Source organism: Cydia splendana, chromosome 10, assembly GCF_910591565.1.
Source record: "Cydia splendana chromosome 10, ilCydSple1.2, whole genome shotgun sequence".
Classification (NCBI taxonomy): Eukaryota; Metazoa; Arthropoda; class Insecta; order Lepidoptera; family Tortricidae; genus Cydia; species Cydia splendana.
The window spans coordinates 15,847,897-15,875,583 of record NC_085969.1 but is presented as its reverse complement, the minus strand read 5'-3'; the positions used below and the strand labels follow the sequence as shown (position 1 = coordinate 15,875,583).

At 37.5% G+C, this 27,687-nt stretch overlaps 1 protein-coding gene across 1 annotated transcript; it reads right to left on the bottom strand.

Moving 5' to 3' along the window:
* Nucleotides 1–4,329: 4,329 nt before the first annotated feature.
* Nucleotides 4,330–27,028, bottom strand: LOC134794518 (uncharacterized). The gene is made up of 3 exons (XM_063766330.1): nt 26,673–27,028; nt 25,136–25,196; nt 4,330–6,809 (listed from the first exon to the last, which is right to left on the bottom strand). Exons 1-3 carry the CDS (start codon nt 27,026–27,028, stop codon nt 5,682–5,684), a joined length of 1,545 nt encoding a protein of 514 aa, XP_063622400.1. The 3' UTR covers nt 4,330–5,681.
* Nucleotides 27,029–27,687: the final 659 nt, after the last annotated feature.

Here is a 27,687-nt window from a genome sequence, read left to right as displayed (position 1 = left end):
CCTCTTCCTCGCGTTATCCCGGCATTTTGCCACGGCTCATGGGAGCCTGGGGTCCGCTTGACAACTAATCCCAAGAATTGACGGAGGCACTAGTTTTTACGAAAGCGACTGCCATCTGACCTTCCAACCCAGAGGGGAAACTAGGCCTTATTGGGATTAGTCCGGTTTCCTCACGATGTTTACCTTCACCGAAAACCGACTGGTAAATATCAAATGATATTTCGTACATAAGTTCCGAAAAACTCATTGGTACGAGCCGGGGTTTGAACCCGCGACCTCCGGATTGCAAGTCGCACGCTCTTACCGCTAGGCCACCAGCGCTTCTACAAACCTATTAAGTAATGGTAATCGAAATTAATTAATAGTAGCTAAATGTTTAAAATTTAGGTCTATCTCTCGATTATTTTGGTATTTATGTTTGATCATGAGTCATGAGACAGCCTGATACTGTAGCTACATAAATGAAACATTATAACTTCTGTAAATAAGAAGAAAAATCTTACAAATTACGTAGACAACAATTGCCCTCAGCTATAGTCTGTATCTTTAGGTATTTAAAAAAGAGTAAACAAAATCTACCCTCAAATGGCTTCTTAGGGTGGGTAGATAAAAACATTACATGAAAAAAAAATTAGGTTAAAGTCAGGTCGTTCAGTGACAGATCCAGGTGGTTTTGTATTTGGTATACCTGTATTTCTCAATCCTCTTAGCAATGGCACATCATTATGCATGGGGACACATGCAGAATGGTTTCATTTGATATTGCATTCACGTTAAATTGGAGCTATTGTTTAAGGTACCTACATGTAAAGGCGATTCGTTGGATACGAACCTTTGTTCATCAGTAGCTTTTACGTACTCACGTCTCTGAAATCTGATCGAAGGTTTTTTAAGAATAAGAATAAGAATAAGAAATGTTTATTAGCACAAATAATAATTAATAACACAAGATGAAATAACACAAAACTAAGATTCAATTACATAAATATTTGTGCCAAAAGGTCCCCACTCAGCTTTAAAACTACATATTATTCAAAAGTAAGCTAAACGTGTCACTTTGTCAGATAATTTCAATACAAAGTATGTAGGTAGGAAGAGCATAGGTATAAAATGCACCTTAATTTTTTTTTACTATTTTCACAGAAACCAATTACAATATGTATGTATTTGAAAATTTCTTCTAAAAATGCGTTGTTTTATTAATAAAAAAATAATAATAATAAAATAAAATGAAATAAAAATAAAATGCGTTTATTTTCAGACAACAAGGTCCATAGTATTGTTAGTACGTACTTAAAATAACAAATATAAACTAAAATTACAACTTAAAATTAAAAACTAAAATTATTAATACTAAACTAATAGGTACTACAACTAAAATGAGTTAGTATTACTTAATTTAATAACAAAAAATCTAAAACTAAAAGCCCTGCATGACAGCCGTGCGAGCGGTTCACCGAGGCGCACGTACAATCGGAGCATGCAGCTCGTTAAACCTGCCGAGCACGGCGCTGTCCTGCCTCCCGGCCACGACCTGTAGGAGACTGTTGGGGCTTCCCCTAACCCGTCTGATGAGCGACGCGACTTTGTTGCGCATAAGCGCATAGAAGTCATCAATGTGCGCGTCGGCAAACATGCCTGACGCGCTGCAGTAACGAGGAAGCCCCACCATCGCCCGGAACAGGTTATTATACAATATTCGAAGGGTATTGTACGCTCTTTGGGTATAGTTGGTCCACAGACTGCTGGTGTAGAAAGTTTGGCAGTATGCCTTAAAAAGCGTGACCTTGACCTCAAGTGAACAGCCAGCAAATCTGCGAACCAGCATGTTCCCTCTTACAGACAAAGCCCTTCGTTCTCTTTCGATGTCACCATCATCCTTTAACTCCTCATTTACAATGTGCCCAAGGTATTTAAATTGCGAGACTCTCTGCAATGGCGAGCCATTGAGATATACTGGAGGAACAACTGCTGGCGGCTTATTTTTGCCTTTAAATACCAAGAGCTCACTCTTTTTGGAGTTGTATTTTAACCCATGCTTTTCAGCATAGGTCTCACAGATCGCAATTAATTTACGCAAACCCCCAATCGTGGGCCCCAACAGCACCATGTCGTCTGCGTAGCTTATGTTATTAAAACAAACTCCGTCCACATGACATCCAACATAGGTGCTGCTGAGTTCCTCGATCAGCTGATTCACGTAAATGTTAAAGAGCCTAGGAGAAGTTAGACCCCCCTGCCTTACCCCGCATTCAAGTCCATATTGGTCAGACAACGAGTTTGCCCATTTAACATTATTTGTTTGATGTTGGTACCAGTACGACAGTATGCTTATGAGCTCGGCAGGGACACCCGCATCCTCGAGCTTCCCCCACAGGACGTCATACGACACTAAGTCGAAAGCCTTCGACAGGTCCAGGAAACAAGCGTACACAGGGGTTTTACGGTCCAGGTAGTACTTAACTGTGTTTTTTAGAGCCAGTATAGCACTCTCAGTCGACAGACCCTCACGAAAGCCAAACTGTGCATCCTGGAGCTTAGTGTGTTTACTGAGATGCCGGTCCAGCACACTATCAAAAACTTTCGCTATTACCGTAGCCAGTGAAATAGGCCTGTAATTACCCTTGTCCGCTATGTCTCCTGTTCCGTTCTTCACTATCGGCACAACCAGTGTTCGCATTAAGTCCCGTGGGAGGTACGAGTGACTTAAACATAAATTAAACAGCAAGGTCAGCACTCGCGGTATGTGCGGTCCAGCATGTTGCAGGTGCTCGATACTGAGCCCGTCGTGGCCAGGCGACTTCCCTCTCTTCATGTTCTTAATTGCATCTTTAATTTCTTTGCAACTGAAGACGAGGCGTTCGCCCGGCCGCGAATTTACAAAGCCTATACTGATAAGGTCCGGATGCGAACTGAACTGGATTAGCTTTTGTTTGGACAAAACTTGACCAAACCCTAATCCATTACAGTACAGAAATTTACTGAAATCGTATAGACTTTGTTGGCTAAATTAATATGGATATTGTTGCTACAAATGCTAGCTTGTTGCGATCTAAAACTTGAATAATATTTTAGTAATGACTCCGATTGTATTATATTAATTACTGTTCGTGCTAATTACTTAAAAATGCCTAATTTTTTTTTTCATTTAACAACTATATCAGTTGAGATTTCTTATTAGGACATGTTTAGTGTGAAATCATAATATAAATTATAAGTCGACTGTATTTTATAATACATTGGTACATAATGAAGTAGATGATTTATTTAAGGACCAAGATTTACTATGCTATTCTGCCTTTTCTCCGAAGTTTTAGTGTCCGAATTTCACTTGCCAGACAAGTTTTCGCAGATGATTTACTTTGGCAACCAACATTCGCCAAATTTTCATCATGACAATGTTTTACTTTATAGAATTATTGTTAAGTATATTATTATTATATGTACAACGTTTGGAGTGTCATTTCTTTGGTCAAATCATTCCATTTGCTAGATAATTATTAATACGATATCGTCTAGTCATTTGACAGAGTTAACTGAGTCAAGATAGGTGCGACGACGAGCGAAGCGAGGAGGAGTGTGTTAGGTGAACTGCGACCAAACAGCGAACCGACTTTTCTTTACATAGAACGACTTTTCTGGCAACAGTTCATTTTCCTGGGGGTTGCAGTTCTAACCTAACCTAAGCCACTTTTCTGGCAACAGTTCATTTTCTTGAGGGTCGCAGTTCTAACTTAACCTAACCCAAATTTTTGGTAACAGTTCGTTTTCTGGGGGGTCGCAGTTCTAACCTAACCCACTTTTCCAGCAACATTTCGTTTTCTTGGAGGTTGCAGATCAAACTAACCTAAACTAATTTTTTGACAATTTAACGTGAATACTAGGTGAAAGGTAATTTAGTAAAAAAATAATTGTTGAAATCAATATTCAGTGAACTTTAGTGTCGTACAAATAATACTCGATGAATAATATTGAATAATGACGGCGAGACTCCGCTCGACTAGGTATTGTGAGAGCATTAATGTTTAAATATATCGCGACAAAATGTAAACCATTTGAGTAAATGAGTATTATTAAAATTTTGATATCACATTCAAACGTGACTGAACTTACTAAACTTGACTAGGTTTTGGCGTAAATAATATTTGAAAATATGTATGCCAAAAGCTAATCCATTTCAGTGAGTACTTTTTACTGAAACGGTATAGATATTGTCAAGTAATATGCATAAACAAAAGCTCACCTATTAGAATCTGAGTCGTGACTGAAATAGTATAGCTTTTGTAAATTCGCCGCCCGGCCGCGCAGGCCCCCGCTCGCGCACCCGCTGCACCGACCCTAGAGGCGAAGTCACCCTAAAGTGATCCTTAAACAGATTTGCAATTTCAGATGTTTCTGTAACTCCATTGATACTAATAGGTAAACTTTTATTTTTATTCAACTTCTTAGTACCTTTCCAAAATTTAGAAAACTGTTTTTGAAAATGATGAGATGCTAATTTATCCAACTCGAGTTGTTCCTGCTGTTTGACACACCATTTTAACTTTGATTTGAATATTTTACGTTTATTTCTCATATTCTCAAAAACAGGTCCCCTATTAGGCTGACCGTACGCAATCCAGGTCTTAAAAGCATGCCTAGCCTGCGCGTGCGCCTCCTTGACATGCTGATTCCAACCCCGTACACCCCGCGCCTTCTTATTACGCGACACAATATTTTTACCACGTACGGCTGCCTCACACAGTGTACCAACAATTTTCGTATACATATCTGTAATAAGTTGTTTATGTAAGGAATCATTGCAACATTTATCTGCGCATAAGGAAAATTCTGGCAATAAATCAATAGACTTTAATATATCATTACAATATTTTGTATAGGTATCAATTTCTTGTGCCTTTCGCTCACCCCAAAATACATCATTATGAGTGGACGACTTAAATGTTGTTTTTAAACTAATTGCACTTATGTTAGACTCAATCAACATAGGAAAGTGATCCGACCAATACGCGTCATAAATAACCTTGACATTCATTACGGTTCGCACAGCTGATCGGGTGGTTAGGCAGTGATCTAGCCAGCGTTTGCACCCATGGGCTTCGCTTATAAAAGTAAACGTCCCCGAATGGATGCCAAGGTTAATTATGTCCTGACACAATAAATCTCGCTCCTCGCAAAATTCTAAAAGTTCGTTACAGAATGGCTCACCTGGGTGGGCATTAAAATCTCCTAACACAAAAACTGTCTCAATACCGCTATTGTCAATCATGGCATACATTTCACCAAGGCATTCCGTGAACAATGGCAAGTTTTCCGCACTGTCCGTTGGCATGTAAACATTTATAACCATAAAAGGTCTATCGCACATCGAAACACTTATTGCACAAAACCGGTTATTTGTACTATGCACGACCGAAACAGATTGAAACATGCGTTTACGCCACAATATAGCCACACCTCCGTACGGCCTTCCTCTTATAATCTCCGCTGACGTATCCATAGAAGATTTTCCCGTGAAACTAAACCCTGGATCAATTTCGCCCAGACAGTCCAATTCATGGTCGTACAACCAATGCTCTTGTAAGACTATAATGTCAGCTTCTTTGCATATCGAACGTACACAGTTCAATGACCTTTTCACATTCTTACAGTTAAAAGTAGCCAGACTAATTGTGGATGTATTATTCTCCATTATTATGAGTATGAGTATTAATTTGCCGACCGTCCTTATTTTCCTCATTCGTACGCCGAATAAAGCGCCTAAATATGATTCCGTCTGGCCACAACTGGTCATCCAAAAATGTGCTTAACTTAGATTTAGACACATAACACTTAAATGCATTATAGGAACGCTCCTTTTTCATTTTTATTTGATGAAGTGTAACACATTCGCCCGTCTTCATTTTAATGTATTCGCAAATGTCTTCCTCTGCCGCCTCTTTGTTTACGTTCGATATAAACAACGGTACCCTAGTGTCCGCCGCTCTGAACTTGTTATTTGTATTGTCTACCGCTGCTCCTTTTCTGCTTGCAAACCTTCTCGTCTTTTTACTTGACGCTATTTTCCAGCCCTCTGTGGATTCATTCGACTTCCAAGCCCCGGTACTTGCGATTTCCGCCATCGTAGGTTGTTTTGAACGTACATCCCGAACATCGTCCGATTTGTCTATAGGTGATTTTTTTGTGTCAGTATGCGTTTCCAACACCGTTGAGTTTACCGCCGCGCATGGGACAGACACATCAGCTGGGGCCTGAGAGTGAGCGAGCGCGCAATCCTCGCTAGCGCTACAGCGCTTGCCGCTCGCCTCTAACGAGTTTTCGGAGACGTCAAGCACGGATAATGCAGGTGGTCCGCTGTCTAGCATGTACCCTCCTCGTTTTATATTAACGTTGCGATTTCTTAAGGAATCTGGTGTCTGCTCTAGTGCTCCTGATTGGAACTCCTTTTTCAGATCATGCAACTGTTCTATAGTTGCGTATTTTTCCTTCATGGAATCCATGTCTATACGCAACAGTACCAACTCCTTTAAAACCTTTGTGACATCTGTGTGGTCAAAGGTCACGGCCGGTAATTTATGCAAATCACGAGCCACAAACACTGGAATATCATCCGGATCCAACACTTTCAACACTGCTAAAATATCCTCCAAATCTCGTCGCTTTTGCCCATCGTTTCGCCTTTTTATTTTCTTTTGGGACGTTTTGATGGATTCAAAAAGTAACGTCTTGGCCTGTTTGATTTCGTCTACTGAGAACGCCGATTCACATATTGAGATTAGATTCGTGTTGACGATCACATCAATTTTATTCTGTATAAACGCTAGTAGTTCACATACTACTAAATTACAGTTCACGCACTTTAACGTATTAACGGACATCGTCACAACTACCGCGTTGTATCCGTTCGCTCGCGCGTTCGGACGACGACTGCTTTTTAATGATCGAACTCATAGATTTTGTTAATACAGCCATCTCGCTCACGCTTACCTACGCTCAGTGAGAGTGAGAGAAGAACCTGAACGCACAAGGCCTTAGAACGATTGCAGTGACATCTTCGATAAGGTTTAGGTACCTACGCGTTTATATCATTCCATGTGGTCGTAAACTGAAATTCGTAGGTATCCGTTTTTCATCCAACACCCTCCTGAAGTCCTGATCCTGTAATTCCTGTAAAACAAGCACGTAGCGAAATTACTTAATCTAAGTACTGCCGCCACGGTAGATGTCTGCAACGCTTGCCTTTATAGCCTCTTATCTGAGTACTAAAGAAGGCCGTTTCGCGATTTTGTTGCGTGCGGGCGGACGAATTGTCTTAATGGATTGTTGAGTGACGATCCGGTTTGTAAAGGCGGGGTAATTTTTTTTGTTACTTGTTATATAAAAGGGCGTTTGAGGGAAAACCGATAGGACGCCGCCCGGTCGGTCGACCTAGGTATCGATGGGCGGGTCACAGGACCGGGATCAGTAGCGAGCAGCCGAGCAGTCGTGTTGGAGGCCAAGACACACTTTGGGTCGTTGCGCCAGAGGAGTAAGTAAGTGTTATATTAATTTTTGTTCTTGGCTAGGGTTATATATATCTATCTATCTAAACATATAATAAAGCTGAAGAGGGTCGAAAGTCTGTACATGGAAGATATTCGAAAAAAAGTTGGCTGGGGATACTTCGAATCGATAACAGAACACGTTCCAATAGTTTTTAGAATTTTTGTCTATTTGTCTGTTTGTCTGTTTGTCTGTTTGTCTGTTTATCTGTTTATCTGTTTGTCTGTTTATTTGAACGCGCATCACGTGAAAACGGCTGAACGGATTTTGATGAAAACTTAACTAATCTGTCGAGAACATCCCCGGCCAGGTTATAGGCTATAAAAATTCAACCCCTAAAAGGGGGGGTAGCCACAACCCTCGATTGACTTAAGTTTGCCACTGAATCTTATGGCGCTACTTAGGAAGGAGGGGCAAACTTTATTCAAATATGTGCTACCACTATAGAGTACCCTGGTAAACTAACCGATGGCGCTGAATTTAATACGTGTTGACATGAATAAGCCACCGAGGAAGGATTTTGCCAAATTAACTCTAAGTTTAGAAGGGAGGGTACGGATATCAACAAATTTAATTTAATAATTATGTTGATTTAATAATACAACAAAATTAAAAGACAGTCAATTAATTGCCCCTCATTGCACAGTGCCATCTTTTGGGGAACTGAGTAAACATTAAGTAATCAAGAAAACTAAAAATGAGTTTACATAGTTACGTAATGTTAAAATAAACACACATATCAACACGCGTATAATTGCATAATTATTTAAAATTATTAATTTTCTCCGTCATGAATTATACCTAATCGTAATTATATCAAATCCATATTCATACGTATACAGCACTTAATAATGGCCACGAAAGTGGGTACTTTGAAAAAAAACATTGACCTCTGTCATTTGCAGTGCCGGATTAACCCTTTTAAGCAAAATAAGCACTTGATTAGGGCACCACGTCTACGGGGCACCAAAACCGTAGGCAAAAAAACGCGCAGGCTGCATGAGCATTGCAGTCGTCGTGGAGCAGGTACCTACATGAAACTTTTATACGTGTACAAGTACCCATCTAATAACGAAGGGTCGTAGGGATCAAGTAAGAGTGTGAGGGTACGTAAGAATATCTCCAACGTAGGCTTTCGATTTGAACTTACGCGGAGGCCCTTAAAGTCATGGAAAAATATCTTGTTTTCGGGCTTGCGGCCAGCCGATTTTTTCGACATAGGTTACCGATTTAATAGCGAAGTTTGCTCTCTTGCACGCCAGATTTGTGGGCCAAACCGAGTTGCTCCTTAGCCGCGATCCTGAGACCTAACTGTCAAAGTGTAAGGGGCCCCGTGAAAGCCGAAAACTAAAAGCATCGTATCAAGTAGCGCTTTCGAGTGAAGCCGAAGAGCGAGCAGTAGAAGAGTCGTGATTACATGCATAGATTCGATTTCAAGCCACTATTTTGCAGTTCAGCGTTAGGTCTTATGCGAGGCCTTCTGCCTTACGGCAAAGTTGATCTTCTGCCTTAATTACACTTGGGCGTGGATCCAAATCCAAGCTTTCCTCTTTCGCAGTTGGGCCTTCTGCCTTGCTCACACTTTGCCAACTCAATTCACTTGGTCAATTCCAAGCTCTGCTTTCTTGCATCTTTTCACCTCTCTTGTATCAAACAACCTCGCTGAGACCCTTAAATATCGAGCCCCATGCGAAGCTAGGCTGATAAAAAACTGTCCCATCCCTTCTCTGTATGAAATCCTGGATTCACTCCTGGTTGGGACGAAAAGTAAAAATGTACAACTGTCTATCAAATTGTGTTTTTTATATCGAAAAATTTTCGCGCTCGCTTCGCTCGCGTTTTCAATAACTTTCTAAGATATGATAAAGGTGACATTCGGGTGGCGACTGCAGCAGCATTATTCTGTTGCAACGTTACTGCTGCAGCACTGTCAATTTTCGAGATAAAATGATGTGACTAATTTCCATAATAAAAGTAAAAATGTACAACTGTCTTTTAAATTGTGTTTTTTATATCGAAAAATTTTCGCGCTCCCTTCGCTCGCGTATTCAATAACTATAAAATAATGTGACTGATTTCCATACTAAAAGTAAAAATGTACAACTGTCTATCAAATTGCGTTTTGTATATCGAAACATTTTCGCACTCGCTTCGCTCTCGTTTTCAATAACTTTTTAAGATATAGCAAAGGTGACATTCGGGTGGCGACTGCAGCAGCATTATTCTGTTGCAATGTTACTGCTGCAGCACTGTCAATTTTCGTGATAAAATGATGTGACTGATTTCCATAATAAAAGTAAAAATGTACAACTGTCTATCAAATTGTGTTTTTAATATCGAAAAATTTTCGCGCTCACTACGCTCGCGTTTTAATTACTTTCTAAGATATAGCAAAGGTGACATTCGGGTGGCGACTGCAGCAGCATTATTCTGTTGCAATGTTACTGCTGCAGCATTGTCAATTTTCGTGATAAAATGATGTGACTGATTTCCATAATAAAAGTAAAAATGTACAACTGTCTATCAAATTGCGTTTTTATAACGAAAAATTTACGCGCTCGCTTCGCTCGCGTTTTCAATTACATTATAATATATGATAAAGGTGACATTCGGGTGGCGACTGCAGCAGTATTAGGTACTCTGTTGCAACGTTACTGTTGCGGCACTGTCAATTTTCGTGATAAAATGATGTGACTGATTTCCATTCTCAGCTGTAATGCGGCAATGAACCTCAGTCAATTTACCACAAAAATTCAATGTAATCTTGATGACCCTAGGGAGAGGCCATGGTCTAGAAATGCTTAGGGCATCAAAATATCTTAATCCGGCACTGGTCGTTTGCGGAGTCAAACGATTTGGGACTCGCATTTTATACGCATTTCCATGCCTTCCCGAAAAACATCGAATCATTCGCGAAAGTCTCGCAACGCATTGATGTTACAAGGGACACGTGGTCTTCCTCGGGAGTCTGAAGAAGACCACAGTGAGTGGCGCTCTAGCCAGGCAGGCTGCTTCGCTTTCGCTCGCGCGCGTATATCTTACTGTATCGTCCGATATACACCTACTACTCCATCGTTTAAATCACGTGTAAAATTTGAATAAGGGCGAAAAAAACTATTGATTTTGGAGTGTAGTTTTATTTAGTGGTAACTAACTGTAAAATATTTTATCTGGACTACAGTCTTCTAGAATATCCATCTGTCAACTTTACTTCAAGTTCCGCCTCCAGGGAAGAGGGAGAGAAATTAGGATTAGAAATTAGCCGCTAACTGACACAGACCGAATTCCACGCGGGCGGAGCCGCGGGCACAGCTAGTTTACAATATGTATGGATTTTTTTTTTTAATAAACCAGTTGTTATTCGAATTCAATTAAATGGACCTCCCTCTTGCATACAAAGGGAGACAGCACTGTGATGGGAACAAATTATAGGATGGAGTAAGATGGAGGTATTTCACTGAAATTATACTTAAACTACTAAGTAACAAGTAAGTTGCGCTATTCTCGACTTACTAGGATGAGTTCTGAGCTTGACTCTTAACTTTTGAACTAGGTTCTAATAGAGCGTACGGAGTTGTCTGCGCTTTTCGTAATAATATATGCTATGCTAATATAATATGCTAGGTAATATTTATGCGAAGTTGTAGAATAACTGATATTAAAGTAAGGTGGTATTAAATAATAAAATAAATGTTAAATTAAAAATTAATCTTTTCAAATTTTAATAACAAATTGACAGGCGTTATGCATACCTGATATGTATGGTAAATAATAATCTACATATCGCTGGCCCAATATTACAGGGTTCTGTTTCACTGTTATCGAACTGAAATTTGAACATTGTCATAGTGACAGTAAGTCGACTTTCAACTATCTTGAAAACGTAACATAGACCCTGTAATATTGGGCTAGCGATATGTAAGCATGTATTGTATGTATAGGTAATACTTGTATTAACCAGCCCGCTGCTAATGCCAAAGGAAATTCATTTAAAGAGCAAAAGCAACTTACACATCGGAAGTGTATAATATATTGGTAGTTAGGAATGTTGTGTTAAATATTTCTCGTACATTTTCCGAGCCAATGAGGGTGGCCAATATAAATTCTTATGCGAATTACTTTCCTCGGATATTTAGATATTAAACATGTTTCTTTACTTAATAGAGAGCCTGAATACTTGAGTTACAACAATATGAATATGAGGTATTTTTTCTCTATTTTCTTTGATGCAAGTTTATTAAATACAACTAAATAATATTCAATGAATTCCCAGGATAGTTAGTTTAAGTATATAGGTTATAGGGCGTTTTTTGTTTAGTTTGTAAGCTGTAAGTGTTTATTAAAATAGTATTTAATGTACTTGTAATTAATGTGTATAATTGTATTTCTTATAATTTATCGTATTTCAATAATTAATAGGTACATTGTGACCATAAATCCCCATACTTTACAAGGTTATTTTTTTTTCAATATCTTGAATCTTAATCTTTGCTAAGGTAGGTCCCTAAGTCAACAATAAATATCATTCTTTCTTTCAAATATGTATTTGTTAAATTTTGAAGCATCGAATTAATGAATACTATAAGAGTATCTTAAATATAAGTACCTAGATATATAGTAAATTCCGTGCAATAGTTTACTATCATAAATAAAATCAGAGAAGATCTTAAGCACAAGTTAACCGAGAAACAGATTCGCGTAGTTTACGAAATTACCGCACGCGTACGCTAATGCCTCCAGTAAAGCCAGAAGGCGACGGCTGCGATAGGAACGTGCCAAACCCCGTAGAACAATATACTAGCAATAATCGCGGCAAGCGATTGCACCACTTGTAAATATACTAGGTAGGTATTGGTGAAAATATAAACAGGCGCAAGCATAAATAAAAGAATACAAGCTTTAACATAGAGATAACAAATAAACAAATGCTTTCTTTTGACGTGATAACGTCTTATAAATCGATGAACACCGGTAGCATGCACGAAAAAGTGTCACGTTGTGGACAGATCTCCATATGGTAACGTTGTGGACAGACCTCCATGGTAACGTTACGGCCACGTTTTCTTATGACGTTATCACGCAAAATTATCGTCCGTAAACCGACTTTACATACAATCATATGTTTTTTTCATCACACTTGCTCTTGCGAGAGTTACAGCCCATTTTACTTTAGGATTTTTTTAGTACCTGCGTCATTCAGTTTTTTTATACCTAATTTTTAATCTTTATTTTTATATGTATGGAAAACGCCACCGCCACGCCCAATATTTTTTTGTTACAAAAAAATAAAATTATGTACAAAATGCCTACTTTGAAGTGCTACTTTTCAGAATATAAATAGGCTAAACTTTCCAATTTTTTATTACACTAGTGTAAATGGCCACACTGTGATTGTGAAGGGCAAATAGTGACAAATAATTAGGTACTTACTTAAATAAAATTTTCATTTCTTGTACAAAGCTTCTTTTTTTGTATGGAAAGGAAAACGATTAATTCATAAATTAATTCCTTGACCCTAATTTATACGAAAATGATACCAAACTTGACCTGCTAGCTAACAGAGCGTGAACTGGGCCGCCGCCGGAGTCATTTGGCGGGTAGCCGTAGGGCATAGAGGTAATCTCGAGGCATTCGATTACACGGTGGAACAATATTGCCATTTGCCAAGCGACGGCGTCTCTTTAGACAAAAGTGAATACTGTTCCATACATTTCTACACTTTCCCTACTAGTCAATTGTATAAAACCCTTACTACAACAGGTACCTATACCTATACATACCTACAGAGACGGATATAAAACTCTGACAAAAATCTCTGACATTGTTACATGATACTTATCCAGTAGGTAGCCTAGGGCGACATAAATAGCTTCTTAACAGCAGGTAAGAAAAGACAAGGGTGTTTAAACATAGATTACGCCACACCCCTCCGGGGATCACGTTACAGGGGGTCCCTGTAACTGGAATAAGATTTACAGCATAGTTGGCCGGTTTCATGTTTAAGAGAACAGCGTTCGTTCTTCAAATGTAGGTATATCTACCTAGGTTGTTACCTATTTCGTTGAAATTAAAAATTTCTACGTATCAACCGCTTAATGTACCTATCTACCCCCTTATTCATAAAACTTTACGGGCCTGATTTAGTTAAATTATGTTTTATCCCTTTCCTACAAATACATAAGTCAAAATGACAGATAAAGACAGCCGATTATTAGCTAATGGAGGCCTGTAGCGCGTTTATGAGGGGGGTTTGTCTCTGCCTTTAAAAATAGTAGTAGTATTAGTAATCACTTTATTGTACATAACAGGTTTACAGAAATAGAGGTACAAAGGCGAACTTATCCCTATAAGTCATCTCTTCCAGCTAACCTTCGAGTAGATGACGGGAGAATTCAAATTAGATAGACGGAACGCACAATACGAGTAACCTATTTAAAATTTTGCTCGTCGGATCCCTCGGCTATATCATTAGCTATTTTATACTAAAATTATACTGTCTCCTCCATATATTAATATATTGTTTACGTCGAAATAAATCAGGAATTATATGCAGGGTACGATGTACAACTGAAAATAACTAAAAATTAAAGATGTTTTAGTGATTTTTTTTATCGACCCTTTAGGATTTTGGTTGGAGTCTACCCTTGCAACATAGACTATAAATTCCGTGTAATTTTTTTGATGGCATTTGGCTTTAATTATAACGTGTAAAAATTCAATATAAAAATTTAAGTTAACATAACTTAGTTTTGTACCTATATTCATTTGAGCCTAATGAAGTAATTAAAACATTTACACAACTTAAAGCTAATTGTACTTATCGGTAATTTCAATATTTCCATTTAATTTATTGTTCATATTCTACCCATTCAACTAGATTATGAGATAAAATTCAACATATGCCATTATGTCTACTCTGACAAACAGCTTCCCGTGTTTTTTTCGATACCACTCTTCAATTACTCTGTCGTAGTAACTCAGCATTGTACGCCGTAAAAACAACTAACTCGCTCGCATTTTTCGACTAATCGCCTCAATGAACCAATTAAAGGGCAGTGATAATCGCGGATGCAATTTTAAGTGCGACGAAATGACTCGCATACCGCCTTAATCCTGGGGGGTTAATGGTAGAAGCAATCGATATTTATGTACCTACCTAAAAAAGGGAGATGTTTAAAATAATCCGAACATGATTACAATAAAGTTGAAAATAGTTTGTTCACTTGAGTTTCATATCCCGTAAGAGCACGCATTTCACAACCAAGAAGAAATATTACCATTCCTTGTTTCTGATAACGTAGATAATAGCTTAGATTTTGTGATGTCTGATCATTATTGTAGGTACAATGTTAGATGTATCTACATTTTTTTCGATATATAAGATTACCAAGCGTTTTTTATACAATTCTGCGAATTAATTTAATAAGTGCTTGTATGTTTTTCTCAATAATGAAAATATTACTAAATCAGGCGGTAAGTAGAGTCTCATTTACAAAAATGTTTGTTTCATGAATCCAATTACCTTTACAATTACAATACTTGCTTATAATATAAGTTACATTATCCCTACGACCTACGTCATTACGTAAATAGTATCATAAAATATATCTAATGCCTTAACTTTAATAAAATTGAAATGTCACTAAATCTGTGAAACAACTGAAAACTAGAAATGGGCCCCATCTCCATTATAACTATAAAGGCGGTCTACACATTGGATTCGCATTCGCACGCCGCTCCGGTGTGTGAGGACATCGCCGCTATATAGGTACCGGACCGGAGCGACGTGCAAGTTCACATCAGTGTGATACCGCGTAACACTCCCTGGCGACATTTGTCTACCACTTTGCGAATAGCGCCCAGTTCGATGCCCCCGCATCCGGCGGCGCGTCAAAGGGCCCGCATCCCGCAAGCATGATTCGCAACCCGTGACATCTCACTAATTCCTCTTAAATACTATGCACATGGCGGGGCAATGACCTGTACGGTTACCATCAGTTTGTCACTCACATAAACGCCGTCGAGAACGTAATTTACTTTCTATACATCTCGCTCGCACTCGCATATTAGTGCAAACGGGATGTATAGAAAGTAAATTACGTTCTCGACGGCGTTTATGTCAGTGGCAAACTGATGGTAACCGTACTGTGATTACATGATGACCTTTTATTACGCTGTGAAATTGCCGTTTATTTAACTATGAATATATAAATATTTTTGTCAAGAAAGCGGATTGGAGGTTAGGTAGGTGTAAGTTAGATCCATGTAGGTACCCCGTTTTATATATTTTTCTACAATTCAATGAAAAAATCTTTTTTCTTCATTTGATTCACATTACAGTCTATGAATAATCAAAATATACCTACTATATAATTTAAAGACTGTACCTGCCTAGTTTATGCCCTTTTAAGAAAAAAACTGACAGCCTTTAGTACGGACCCTTTAGTAAGTAGACTGGTGACCGAAGAGCTGGCGCCTACCTCGCACAACGTATCAGCATTGCGATACAGCGAGGAAATGCCGCCGGCATCCTTGGTACAATGCCTCAAGGGCCTATTTTAGATTTAAGCTAGTTATTAATTTCGTTTAGTAGTACCACTGTATATATATTGTATGTAAATAAATTATAGTAGACTGTTCGTATGTTCCATAATATTAGGTATAATTTAATAAAAGGAAAAATATCTCAAGTAAATATTGAGAGCTCGTTCCTGTAATGTAAAAGCTCGCTGTTTGATCTCTGATATCCGTAATGTAGGCTTTCTTTACATTCCTTAGGATTTGTTCACTTAGGTCAAAAAGAAGACATTGTATTCGATTGTTTATTTGATATAACCACAGAACTCTGTGTTAACTAATAGATAGACATATACAAGATAGATAGAATACTCTTTTCAACACACTTGCTCGTAACATGGAACTTAATTGAACCGCTTTTAGGCTCATAATCCGAAATATTACGCACGCGTGCTTTTTCATGATATTATAGCACTTGTTAGGTAATGAATGATAATCCAACTGACTTAAGAAGGTAACTGATTGCTAATAATATGTATGGAAACGGAGTCTTCTTCAATTGGTCGAGTAGATTCAGTCCTCAAGTTGTGAATGTGTGCGAGTTGCGCGTATACACGAGGATATCGATATCGACGTGTTGAAATCACAGTATTATCTTAGGGTGGAATTCCACCTGTCCAATATTTGATCAAAGTCCTTAGCAACCTTACCTCGGCCATCCTCTGCCTCTCTTTAAGCTCAATTAAATTAACTTCAGAGTCACATGTTCTTAGCCGCCGCCATACAATCACAATTCTATAGCGTCCATAGCGATGACTAAGACGCCGACGCTAAAAAAAACGCTAGTGTGGGGTAGCCCTCACATTCATATTTCCACAGAACATTTGCTGACAGCCTTCATTATGCATAAGGCTTTACTGGCGCCGTGGCATAATAATATAATATTTGTAGGTAAAGAGCTTTTATTAATATTAGATTTGTATTGCTAGCTGTAGCTATTTTATGTATCATATCGTATTAGGTATCATATACTGGAGCTGCCAAGGGCACGTACTAAATACATACTTCACCCTTTCAAACTAACAGGCCACTAATATGTATTAACATGATTCAAATTATGCCCTCTAAACTGTGCGAGAAAACCCGAAATGACTAGACTTAAGGGCTGATTTAGACGGCGCGCGAACTTGCCTGCTATTTTAGTTACATTGCGGACTGTTGGTTACGTCCAATTCAACCGACCGATCAAAACCCTCAATGTAATGAAACTCGCATGCGAGTTCTCGCATCGTCTGAATGAGCCCTTAAGGTTTAGGGCAATTTAGTTAATTCCACAACTATTTAATATTTCTAAAACTTCAGAACTTGCCTGGCAAAGTTGACTGCTGGGGCTTCTGTTGATTTTGCTGGAAACTTGATACGGGCCAGATTACGTGGCCGATATCGCTATCGGGGACGAGACGATTCGAACCCAATAGACTTAAGCAAGGTGCCTTTTGGATCGTAGTTGGACTCTGAAGATTGATTTCGTTCTTATAGATAACTTATAATAGCTGTGACCATACTATACGTTTATTTTACCGTTTATTTAGAAACTGGTGTAAAGATAACTTTGTGAAGTAGATAAATTAAGTAGATACCATACATACATACATGTATACCTAACCAAAAATGTATCAGCTATTCAAAATATTGATAGATTTTCGTAGGAACTTTCTTCCTAAAGATGTTTTTTTAATGAAAATATAAACAATATACTGAGAATACCTTTAAAGGTAGGTACTTAATTGTCCCATAATTACCTAACTGCCGATCGTATTTAAATCGTTGTAATAATACCTACATAATAATGTTTAAAAATTGTAATGATAAATACCTGAAGGGAACAATAATTACATCTCTTTTACAGTAAAGATAAAAAAGATAAATAACAGTTTATTCAAGTAGGCATATTACAGTTTTATATATAGGTAATTAGGTACGTATTTCGTCTTCAGTTCGTAATATTTGAGGGGCTTTTTTGCCTTCGTCGCACTTCGAAGGGGTTTGCCTTCTTGGATTTATTTTGCCTTTCGCATTTTATTCGAGGGGAACTTTTATGGTTGCTGCGGTCAGTCCGTTCGACCCTTTGGTCAAACAAAAATTAGCTTAAATCGTAAATATGCGACTGCCAAATTGCGCAATTTTAGTGACAATAACATTTGTGTAACAAATGATAATAAAACGTTTTTGAAACTCAATTCGTAACCTTACAACGGTAAACGTTACAACGGTTTTCCATTTTCAACACAATGACAAATATAATCCGTCAGACACTTTGAGTTTAGAACTAAATGAATTATGTGCAAATATATATGAAATTGAAGCTTTTTCATAAAAGCTTTGTGTACGGTGTCATAAAAAATAGGAAACTGGGTCATCCAGAGAATAATAGTAAATCTGTGGGTGTGGGCAGTATGCTATAAGCGCAACCTGACGCTGGGAAAAAATACGATTCGCGTTTTCATTCTTGGGTTAATATCAAAACCAACACAATACAACAATATTATGTAGTTAACTGCAAGTGAAAATTTGGCGAATAAAAAAGTTTGTTGTTTACAAACTTTTTACTTTAAAAGGCACATAGCTAAGATAATAATAATTCATCCGCGTTGTTTCTATTTTAAAATATAAAATATTTAAGGTTCAAATTATAATCTTCTAAATTAAACAATGATTAGTATAAAAAATATATAGCTTTAATGTCAAAAATAATCCACTCAGACTAATGCCACTCAGACTCGTCTCAAAAGAAATTACTCTGAAATAAAATGATATTTAAAGGTGACGGCTAAGTTTATTTAAAATATCTTAGTTGCGTTTTAAAAAATAGCAAAGTACCTAGTTATCTAAAAAGCAATAAAAGTTGAATTTTTAACCGACTTCCAAATCTGAAAGAAGGAGGTTATCAATTCGGTTGTATGTTTTTTTATGTTTGTCATTACTGGACCGATTTTGAAAATTCTTTTTTTGATTGTATGTATATGCATACAGATTAGTCCCGTTTTTGTCAAAACCCAGTTCTGATGATGGGATCCATGAGGAATCGAGGGAACTAGAACTCCTCAAATCTTAAAGGCATGCGTATAGAGATTTTTGTATTTACATCAGAAAATCAAGCATTTTCATTAAACACTGTCGCATTTGATGAAGTGGAACTGCTGATGATGACCAGAACAGAACTCTTCAACGACGCATAGTACCTACACGTTTGGTGATTTCGAATTTCGATTTTGACTTGGACTGCGACCTGGACTCGGACCAAGAACCGGACTCATACCCGGATCCGGTTCGGACCCGGACCCGGACCAGGACTCGGACTCGGATTCGGACTCAGACCCGGACTCGGACCCGGACTCGGACCCGGACTCGGACCCGGACTCGGACCCGGACTCGGACCCGGACTCGGACCCGGACTCGGACCCGGACTCGGACCCGGACTCGGAACCAAACTCGGACCCGGACTCGGACACGGACTCGGACCCGGACTCGTACCCGGACTCGGACCCGGTCTCGGAACCGGACTTGGAACCGGACTCGGACACGGACTCGGACCCGGACTCGGACCCGGACTCGGACCCGGACTCGGACTCGGACCCGGACTTGGACCCGGACCTTGACCCGGAAAACCACTATGATACCTTAACTAAATAAACCACTATGATTACCTACCATAAAATGTAGGTATAAAGTATGATGATGCCAATCTTACTAGCCCCTCCCGCTCAAACCCCCGTACACCGCACCGCATGCGCCGTTAAGTGGGTTAGGTTAGGTTTGAACTGCGATCCTCACAGAACCGAACAAGGGTTAGGTTAGGTTAGAACTCCGAGCCTTACAGAAACCAAATGCTACTTGAAAAGTGGGTTTGATTAGGTTCGAACTGCGATCCTCACAGAACCGAACTGCTATCAGAGGAGTGGATTGGGTTAGGCTAGAACTACGACCCTTACAGAAGCGAAATGCTATAAGAAAAGTGGGAGGTTTTACCTCCTTTTCTACATAGTGCACCCTCTACAATAATTTTTCATTGGCCCCCATAGAAGTCGGTTTTTTTTTCTTAAAAATTATCTAGAAAGTGTTCGAAAGTTTAATTATAATATAATAAGATGTAAATTTTCTTGATAACAAGTTTTTTGGACAGCTGACTTTGAAGTTATATAACCAATTACAACGTCTTGTTGTCACTCAATATATTGTTACGAAAGTCATTACAAAATGTGATTCAATTACTGTGTTTTCATGTTTTAATAGTACGAATAGTAAGCAAAGCATCCGTTGGTTATATGTATGTACCTATACATCAAATTATCAACATATTTTGTTAAGCACAGGATTTTGTATTAAATTTGACATAGACAATTTTAGAGTCATACAAATTTCTTGCTAGCATATAATATCATTGTATTTGCAATCTAACTATAGCCATGTCGGTGAATCTAGAGATACCTACACTTCTGCAGGCAGATCCTAAGATAGTAGGAGCTGATAGTGGCACTTGGCAGGCTTTAAACTAGGTACCAAACTAGATAGAAATAGAAGCTTCTATCTATAGAAATGATGAAAATGATGTATTAAAAAAAAATGTATTTATAATTATGTAGAGTACGTACAGTTGCGACCGTCATTGTTATTACTATAGCTGTTACTTCAAAGTTAAAACCTAAATCAGAGTTTAATGGTCTTGGCTGATGGTGGTGGTTTATGATTTATCTGGTGGTATGGTTATGACTTGGCTACACGTACCTGACCTACATTCGTACAAACCCTTCTAAATCCTAAAATAACATTTCGAAGTTACAGCAACAATTTAAATACAATCCAGATTAGCACTCCACGCACGGCGCGTTCGAAAAACACTGGCGCGGTGAATAAATAATATCTCCCGAGCCTTCCCAAATGAGTCTAAGAGAGTGGGCTTGTACTCAATCGGGAAGTGACCGTTTGGTTGATTTAAAACGTTGCATTTTAGGCACACATTATAATAATATACACTATAGTTAAAATGTCTCCCATTTTAACTATAGAACTATCAAGCGACTTTAAACATTAAATTCGTAACGGTTCAAAATAATAAAGATAAGATAAGATAAAGATAAAAAATAGTTTATTCAAGTAGGCATATTACAATGCGCTTATGAACGTCAAATAAACCTTTACCGGCTCCAACCGTACACCTCTGCCCCGAGAAGATTTAAATCCCCCCTCAATTGGAGGAGGGTATCCCAATATGGGACCGGCAACAAACTCGGCGGGACACATCTTTTCAAAACATTATTACATCTTATAATTAACATGCATTACGAGTAATTAAGAAAAATACAATTTAAATTACTATAGAATTCATGCAATTATACTCAGTGAGTACATAACTTTATACAAATACGTAGCTCTTTCAGAAAACATATCAAATTCTTACAAAAGGAAAAGAAAATAAAATCAATAAAAGAAATGAGAATACATATTATATGAATCTGACTGATTGTTATGAGATGCTTTCATACAATTTAATGTGCTTTCTTACCTGAGCTGAGTCACCTTTAACTCTACACATAATACAATGCTTTTAATTGCTACTTGTCGTTATTACAGTTTCTGGTTTGGACCATGCATGTTTGTCTGTCAAGTAGTCCTCGACTCTGTAATAAGCCTTCAATATCAATGACTTTTTTAAGTAATTCTTAAGAGCTGTAGGGGGAAGCGGGGCAGATAGGCACAAGGGGCAGTTTTGAACACCCACACTAATTCCTTAACTAAAAACTTATGTTCACCTTCTGCAACACTAAAACGTGGCTTTGTATGTGTGAGTGAGGTACCAGCTTCGGCACATCTCTCCTGCCAGCCGTTGCCGCTTAGTGCGTGAAAACGTGTTTCCGCGGTCGCATAGTAAATAAATTATGATTTTTTTATCGAGTTGTGGTGCGAAATTTTAGACTTTACCGGATGAACATCATAATGAGCGCTTAGTTCGTTTATTCACTAATAGAGTAAGCTTATTATTTTAAAGTAATACTTAATAGTATATTTTTAATAAATTATTTTTCATTTATTTGACCATTGGGGTACTTTGGTACAATAAAGATTGGGGCAGTTTCGAACATGTCAAAGTGCCAGTTTTTTTGTTGTGAAATTTTTTTTTACTGAATAGTGCGAACGTACAAAGAGAAAAAAAATTGACAAAGAAAAGTTAAAAGAACCAAAGTAGCTTTTTGTGAAAAACTGACACTGATTTCATTAAAAGTTTTTTTTTTGTAGTTTTAGTGCACCTGCTTAAATAACTGTAGTATGTTCTAATAGCACCGCACTTAATAGACGTTTTGTAATATTTAAAAAGTTTACTACTGGTCAGCTAACTGAGTTGATCTGTAAAGTGTGCTCTGCGGGGCAGTTTGAAACACTTACGGGGCACTTTGATTCACGTGCCAAAGTACCCCAAAACGATGTATCAAAGTGTCCCATGTAATGTATCAAAGTGCCCTGCAGGTGGGGCACAATTAAACAAATCCCATTTTTTGTTAAAATCCATATATCTCTTTTACTGGCCATAAATTTAACAAAAAAAGATATACTTTGTATACCTTAGTAAATTTGTTATCTACTAAGTACAAAAAATATATATTTAGAGTTCATTTTGAGGCCTAAAATCGATTTCAAAAAAAGGTGTCGCTTCCCCCTAAAGGGTAATCTTAAAGCATCCTCAGGTAACTTGTTATAAAAATGAATGCATTGCCCAACGAATGACTTCTGTACTTTACGAACACGAAACTTTCTGATAGCAAGCTTGTTTTTATTTCTAGTATTACAGTTATGGACATCAGAATTCTTAGTGAAGGAGTCTAGATTCTTAACAACATAAATAATACTATCATATATGTATTGGGAAGCTACAGTTAAAATATTAATTTCTTTAAAAAGTTCTCTTAATGATTCACGCACCCTTAAATTATATATAGAACGAATAGCTCTCTTTTGTAAGACAAATATAGTCTGTATGTCAGCTGCTTTGCCCCAAACCAGAATACCATATGACATTACACTATGAAAATAACAATAATAAACAAGGCGAGCTGTTTCAACATTAGTCAATTGTCTAATTCTCCTCACAGCGTAAGCGGCCGAACTTAATTTGTTTGCTAGTGTTCTTATATGAGGACTCCATTGTAGATTTTTGTCCAATGTTAAACCAAGAAACAGTGCTTTATCTACCGTCTCTAAGCATTCATCATTCAAAAGTATCTTAGTATCGACTGGTTTAACATTCGGCAAAGAAAATCTAATGCATTTAGTTTTCTTAGCATTAAGAAGCAAATTGTTCATAGTAAACCAGTTAAGTACATTAACGAGTGTGCTGTTAATTACACTGTAATCGGTAGATTTCCAATCAACCTTAAAAAGTAATGATGTGTCATCAGCAAAAAGAACAATTTCACAAAGATTTTCTACTACACATGGCAAATCATTTATATAAACCAAAAACAGGAATGGACCCAAAATATAACCTTGTGGCACTCCTAATTGGACTACAGTACCGCTAGACCGGGTTTTGTTTACAACAACTGTTTGTGTTTTGTTGCTAAGGTAAGAAGACATAACGTTTAGGGCATTTACTGACAGACCATAGTGTTCTAATTTCAAAATGAGCGTTCCATGATCCACACAATCAAATGCTTTAGAAAGATCACAAAATATGCCAATTGCATCACAAGTATTTTCCCAAATATCATAAATATGTTTAATAAGTACCGAAGCAGCATCGGTCGTGGAACGGCCCTTTTTGAAACCAAACTGATTGCTTGTAAGTAAAGTATGTCTGTTGAAGTGACTCAGTAGATCATTTAACATTAACTTTTCAAAATCTTTACTTAGTACAGGAAGTATTGATATTGGACGGAAATTAGCCATATCACTCGAATCACCCGATTTAATATGAGGTATGACTTTGCTATATTTCATAAGATCTGGAAAGACGCCTTGTGAAATTGAAATATTATAAATTACGGATAAGTAAGGCGCTATTACGTCTAAGACATGACTAATGACTCTAACTGATGTTCCCCATAAGTCTTCCGTTTTCTTTAAATTGAGTGACTTGAATGTTTTAACAATAATTGCTGAATCTACTAGACTAAACTCAAAGTTAATATTACATTTCTTAACATTAGCACAAAGCAAGGAATGAGCTCGAGAAGAAGATGAATGTAGACATTTAGTGGTATTAATAGCTATTTTAGAAAAATAATCTTCGAATGCCGAGGCAACATCGTTGTTTGACATGGTCAGTTGTTTATCCGAGACAATGTTGACTTGACAATCGCGTGATTTACATTTACCAGCTTCTCTATTTATAATATTCCATGTTGTCTTCACTTTGTTGTCCGACACTTTCAGTTTAGAACTTGTATAGTTTGCTTTGGCTGTTAAACACACTCTCTTGAAGATTTTTGAGTAGTTCCTCACATAGTCCAGGAAATCTGTATTTTTGTTCAGCTCTCTCTCACCATAAAGTTCATAAAGCCTTTTTCTACTTTTATAAATGCCTGCAGTAGCCCATTCACTAAACTTTGTTCTAGTTTTTGACCCACTAATAGTTTTCATACTGAAATTTTGATTAAAATGATAAAGAATTACGCTAAAAACATCTTCATACAAATTATTACAGTTGTAATGTGAAAATGGTAAAATACAGAGACTTTTTTGAATTTCATTTTTGAATAATTCCAAGCGACTACTAGTAATGGGTCTATATGTTATTGTTTGTGGAGTATCATGAATATCGCTTAAGAAAACAGCCCTTTGACCGCTATGATCAGAATGAAAACAGTTAAATATTTGCTTATCTATACATTCACAATTATAAAATATATTATCCAGACATGTTGCACTAGTTACACCTACCCGAGTAGGTTCAAGAAACAAGTTAAATAAATTGAATGATTTAAACAAACACAGCATTTTAACAGTATTACTAGAGGACTCGAGCAAGTTAACATTAAAATCTCCACAGACTATAACATGTTTTTGGCCCTTACATACTAACCTCAGCACACAGCACACTTTCCATTGTAGTTTCAAATGTGCTGAAGTCAGCTGATGGTGGTCTGTAAACACATACAATAATATATTTTTCTAATTCTACACAGGAAATTTCGATAATTCTTTCTATGGAATAATTTACAATATCTTTACGCTCTTTAGATTTCATGCAATTTTTAACAATTATCAGGGAACCACCATGAACAGCAGACTGTCTAGCAAAAAAACTGACTAATTTAAAGTTAACAAAATCAAATAAAAACTGCCCATCTTTCAGCCAATGTTCAGTGATACACATAACTTCAATATTATTATTATCTAAAAATAAACCTATTTCTAATTCTTTGCTGGAATGACCCTGAATATTCTGGTGAATAATATTCATACTCAGGCGTTTTTCCGCTGTCTTACAATCTAGTTTAAATTTGGCATGGGGTCCTTGACTTTGTCAGCTGACTGAGAATTAGCTATAACACTACTAAGTCTATTTGGCTCAATATTATAGGCCAATAAATCCACTAGGTATACAAAATATTTCTTTGGCAGAAATACCTTCCTTGGAGCAAGCATGAAGCGCTCAATGAATTTATTTAAGTCAAAGAAATGGTACTTTTTATTGACAGATATGGCATGGTACATCAAAGAATTGTAGTGTGCTACTTTACTATTATAGTCATAAGACATATTCTCTGCATAAGGCAGTGCACATAAAATGATTTTCCCCACACCAGATTTTTCAATAATACTTATTTAAAGTGGACATCAACTTATCTATGCTAAGCTTGTCTACATTAAGGCTATTTCCTAATAAAATTACTAGTGTAGTACTGCTATCATAACATCCCTTTGAAATAAGGTCACATAAGTGAGACAAAGTAATGTTTTGATAACAGTAATTTGAGACTTTCTGCTCTAATCTGTAGCTTAATAATGGGCCCATTCCTAGCCCAATCTGATCTGAAAAAACAACAGTCTTACTGACTGCTCTAGGGGGCTGTGTGACTACTGGTACAGCTGGCCTAGAAGTGTTGAGGGCCACATCGGCTTCAACAACCTTTGCTGGTGGCATTTGGCCACAATTACAAATATTTTCATTAAGTAATGATTTGCATCGCTCCTCTAAATTTTGATTTTCTTGCAGCAATTTATTGAAAGCCTTGATGTGCTCCTCAACTTGTTTTTTGGTGGTTTCATACATGGTGGTTATTACCAGAAGCTCATCTTTTAACCTATTTATATCGGCATGTAACTTCTGGAAATTTGATTCCTTGGTTTCAAGCTCCAAATGACAATTTTGAACCCTATTTTTCATAACTGATAATGCATGTTTTAATTTACTATATTTTTTAATGCATGCCTGGCCTTTGATAAGCTTCTGGGTTCTCCTAATATACCTATTAATCTTAATATACTTTTTTAACTTATTGCTACTATTAAAATATACTAAATATCTAGAGTCCTTACTAATTTGAGTTTCACCGCTTGCCAACTCTTGGTACACATTTTGTAGTTCCGAAGCATCATAGTGCTCCCGCTCTCACCTAAACAAATTAAGTTCATCATTAGCCGCACCCAGTTCCTCTTCCAGATGTGTGATGCGGGTTAAGGCCACTTCATGCGTAGAAGCACACTGATTGAATGAGTCTACTGCCTCTTGCAAACGGTCCACTTCACCACGGACATCAGTCAACTGCACATCATTGTCTGCCAGGGCCCTTCTTAAATCTGAGTTTGTGTCGACCAATTTCTTGAACTGTAGTTCGCTTTCCTCCCTATCCTGCAACAACTGCTTGGACAAGGCCCTCGACTCCTGTAGATCTTGTGTAGTAGTCTTCAGTTGCATCTCTAGTTGGCGCGCAGTTGCCTTGCGAGTGTTGGCAGCGCTTTTGGTGGTCATTGTCACTTGTCACGATTTCTGAAAGGTGTAAATAATAAAGGATGAGTACTTATCTCAATAAAATTGAGAGTGGAATTTTGCCAAGACAAGAGAGATGAAAGCTAGAACATATGAACTATGAACGATGTATGCAGTATGTCAGTAGTGGGCTGTGTCTGTGGCGAATGTGCCTTGTCTCAACTTTTACTTCCACTAGTTCGTCAAGCAAAGAGAAACTGCACTGAGCCAATGTATTTGTGGTTTGGCGTTGCTCACGGCTGTACAATGAGCTTTGTATAAATGTAATACTAAGTAATATATGGTATAATATAATAATAACAGTGTGGTAACAGTAAAATAGAACAAAATACTCTCCCGGTTTCAAATACGAAAATCCAACGGCGATCACTCGTTGACAGCTAGGTAGTTCCGCCCCAAAGTCCAGTAAATACTCGATGTATCGTCGTCAATTGCACATAAATTATATAACCAATGTTTCTTCACTACTTAAATCTATTAAAGTTCACCATAACTCTAATTTTAAACTAAAAATATAATTAATTTTCTATATTTGAAATCAGCTGGTCTCAGAGACAGCCTGACAGCTCGGGGACCGTTCGGAAACTTCAATAATATGACAAGCGATAATTGAGCGATAAATTGCGTTAGTAACAAATAAT

What these genes read in the sequence shown, in the direction of transcription:
- LOC134794518 (XM_063766330.1), bottom strand. Translation starts at nt 27,028, where the DNA reads ATGACCACCAAAAGCGCTGCCAACACTCGCAAGGCAACTGCGCGCCAA. An exon ending in GATGAACTTAATTTGTTTAG is followed by an intron (nt 25,197 to 26,672) that starts GTGAGAGCGGGA and finishes ATGTGTTTACAG; the next exon opens with ACCACCATCAGCTGACTTCA. An exon ending in AAAGTGTGCTGTGTGCTGAG is followed by an intron (nt 6,810 to 25,135) that starts GTTAGTATGTAA and finishes GCGTTTATACAG; the next exon opens with AATAAAATTGATGTGATCGT.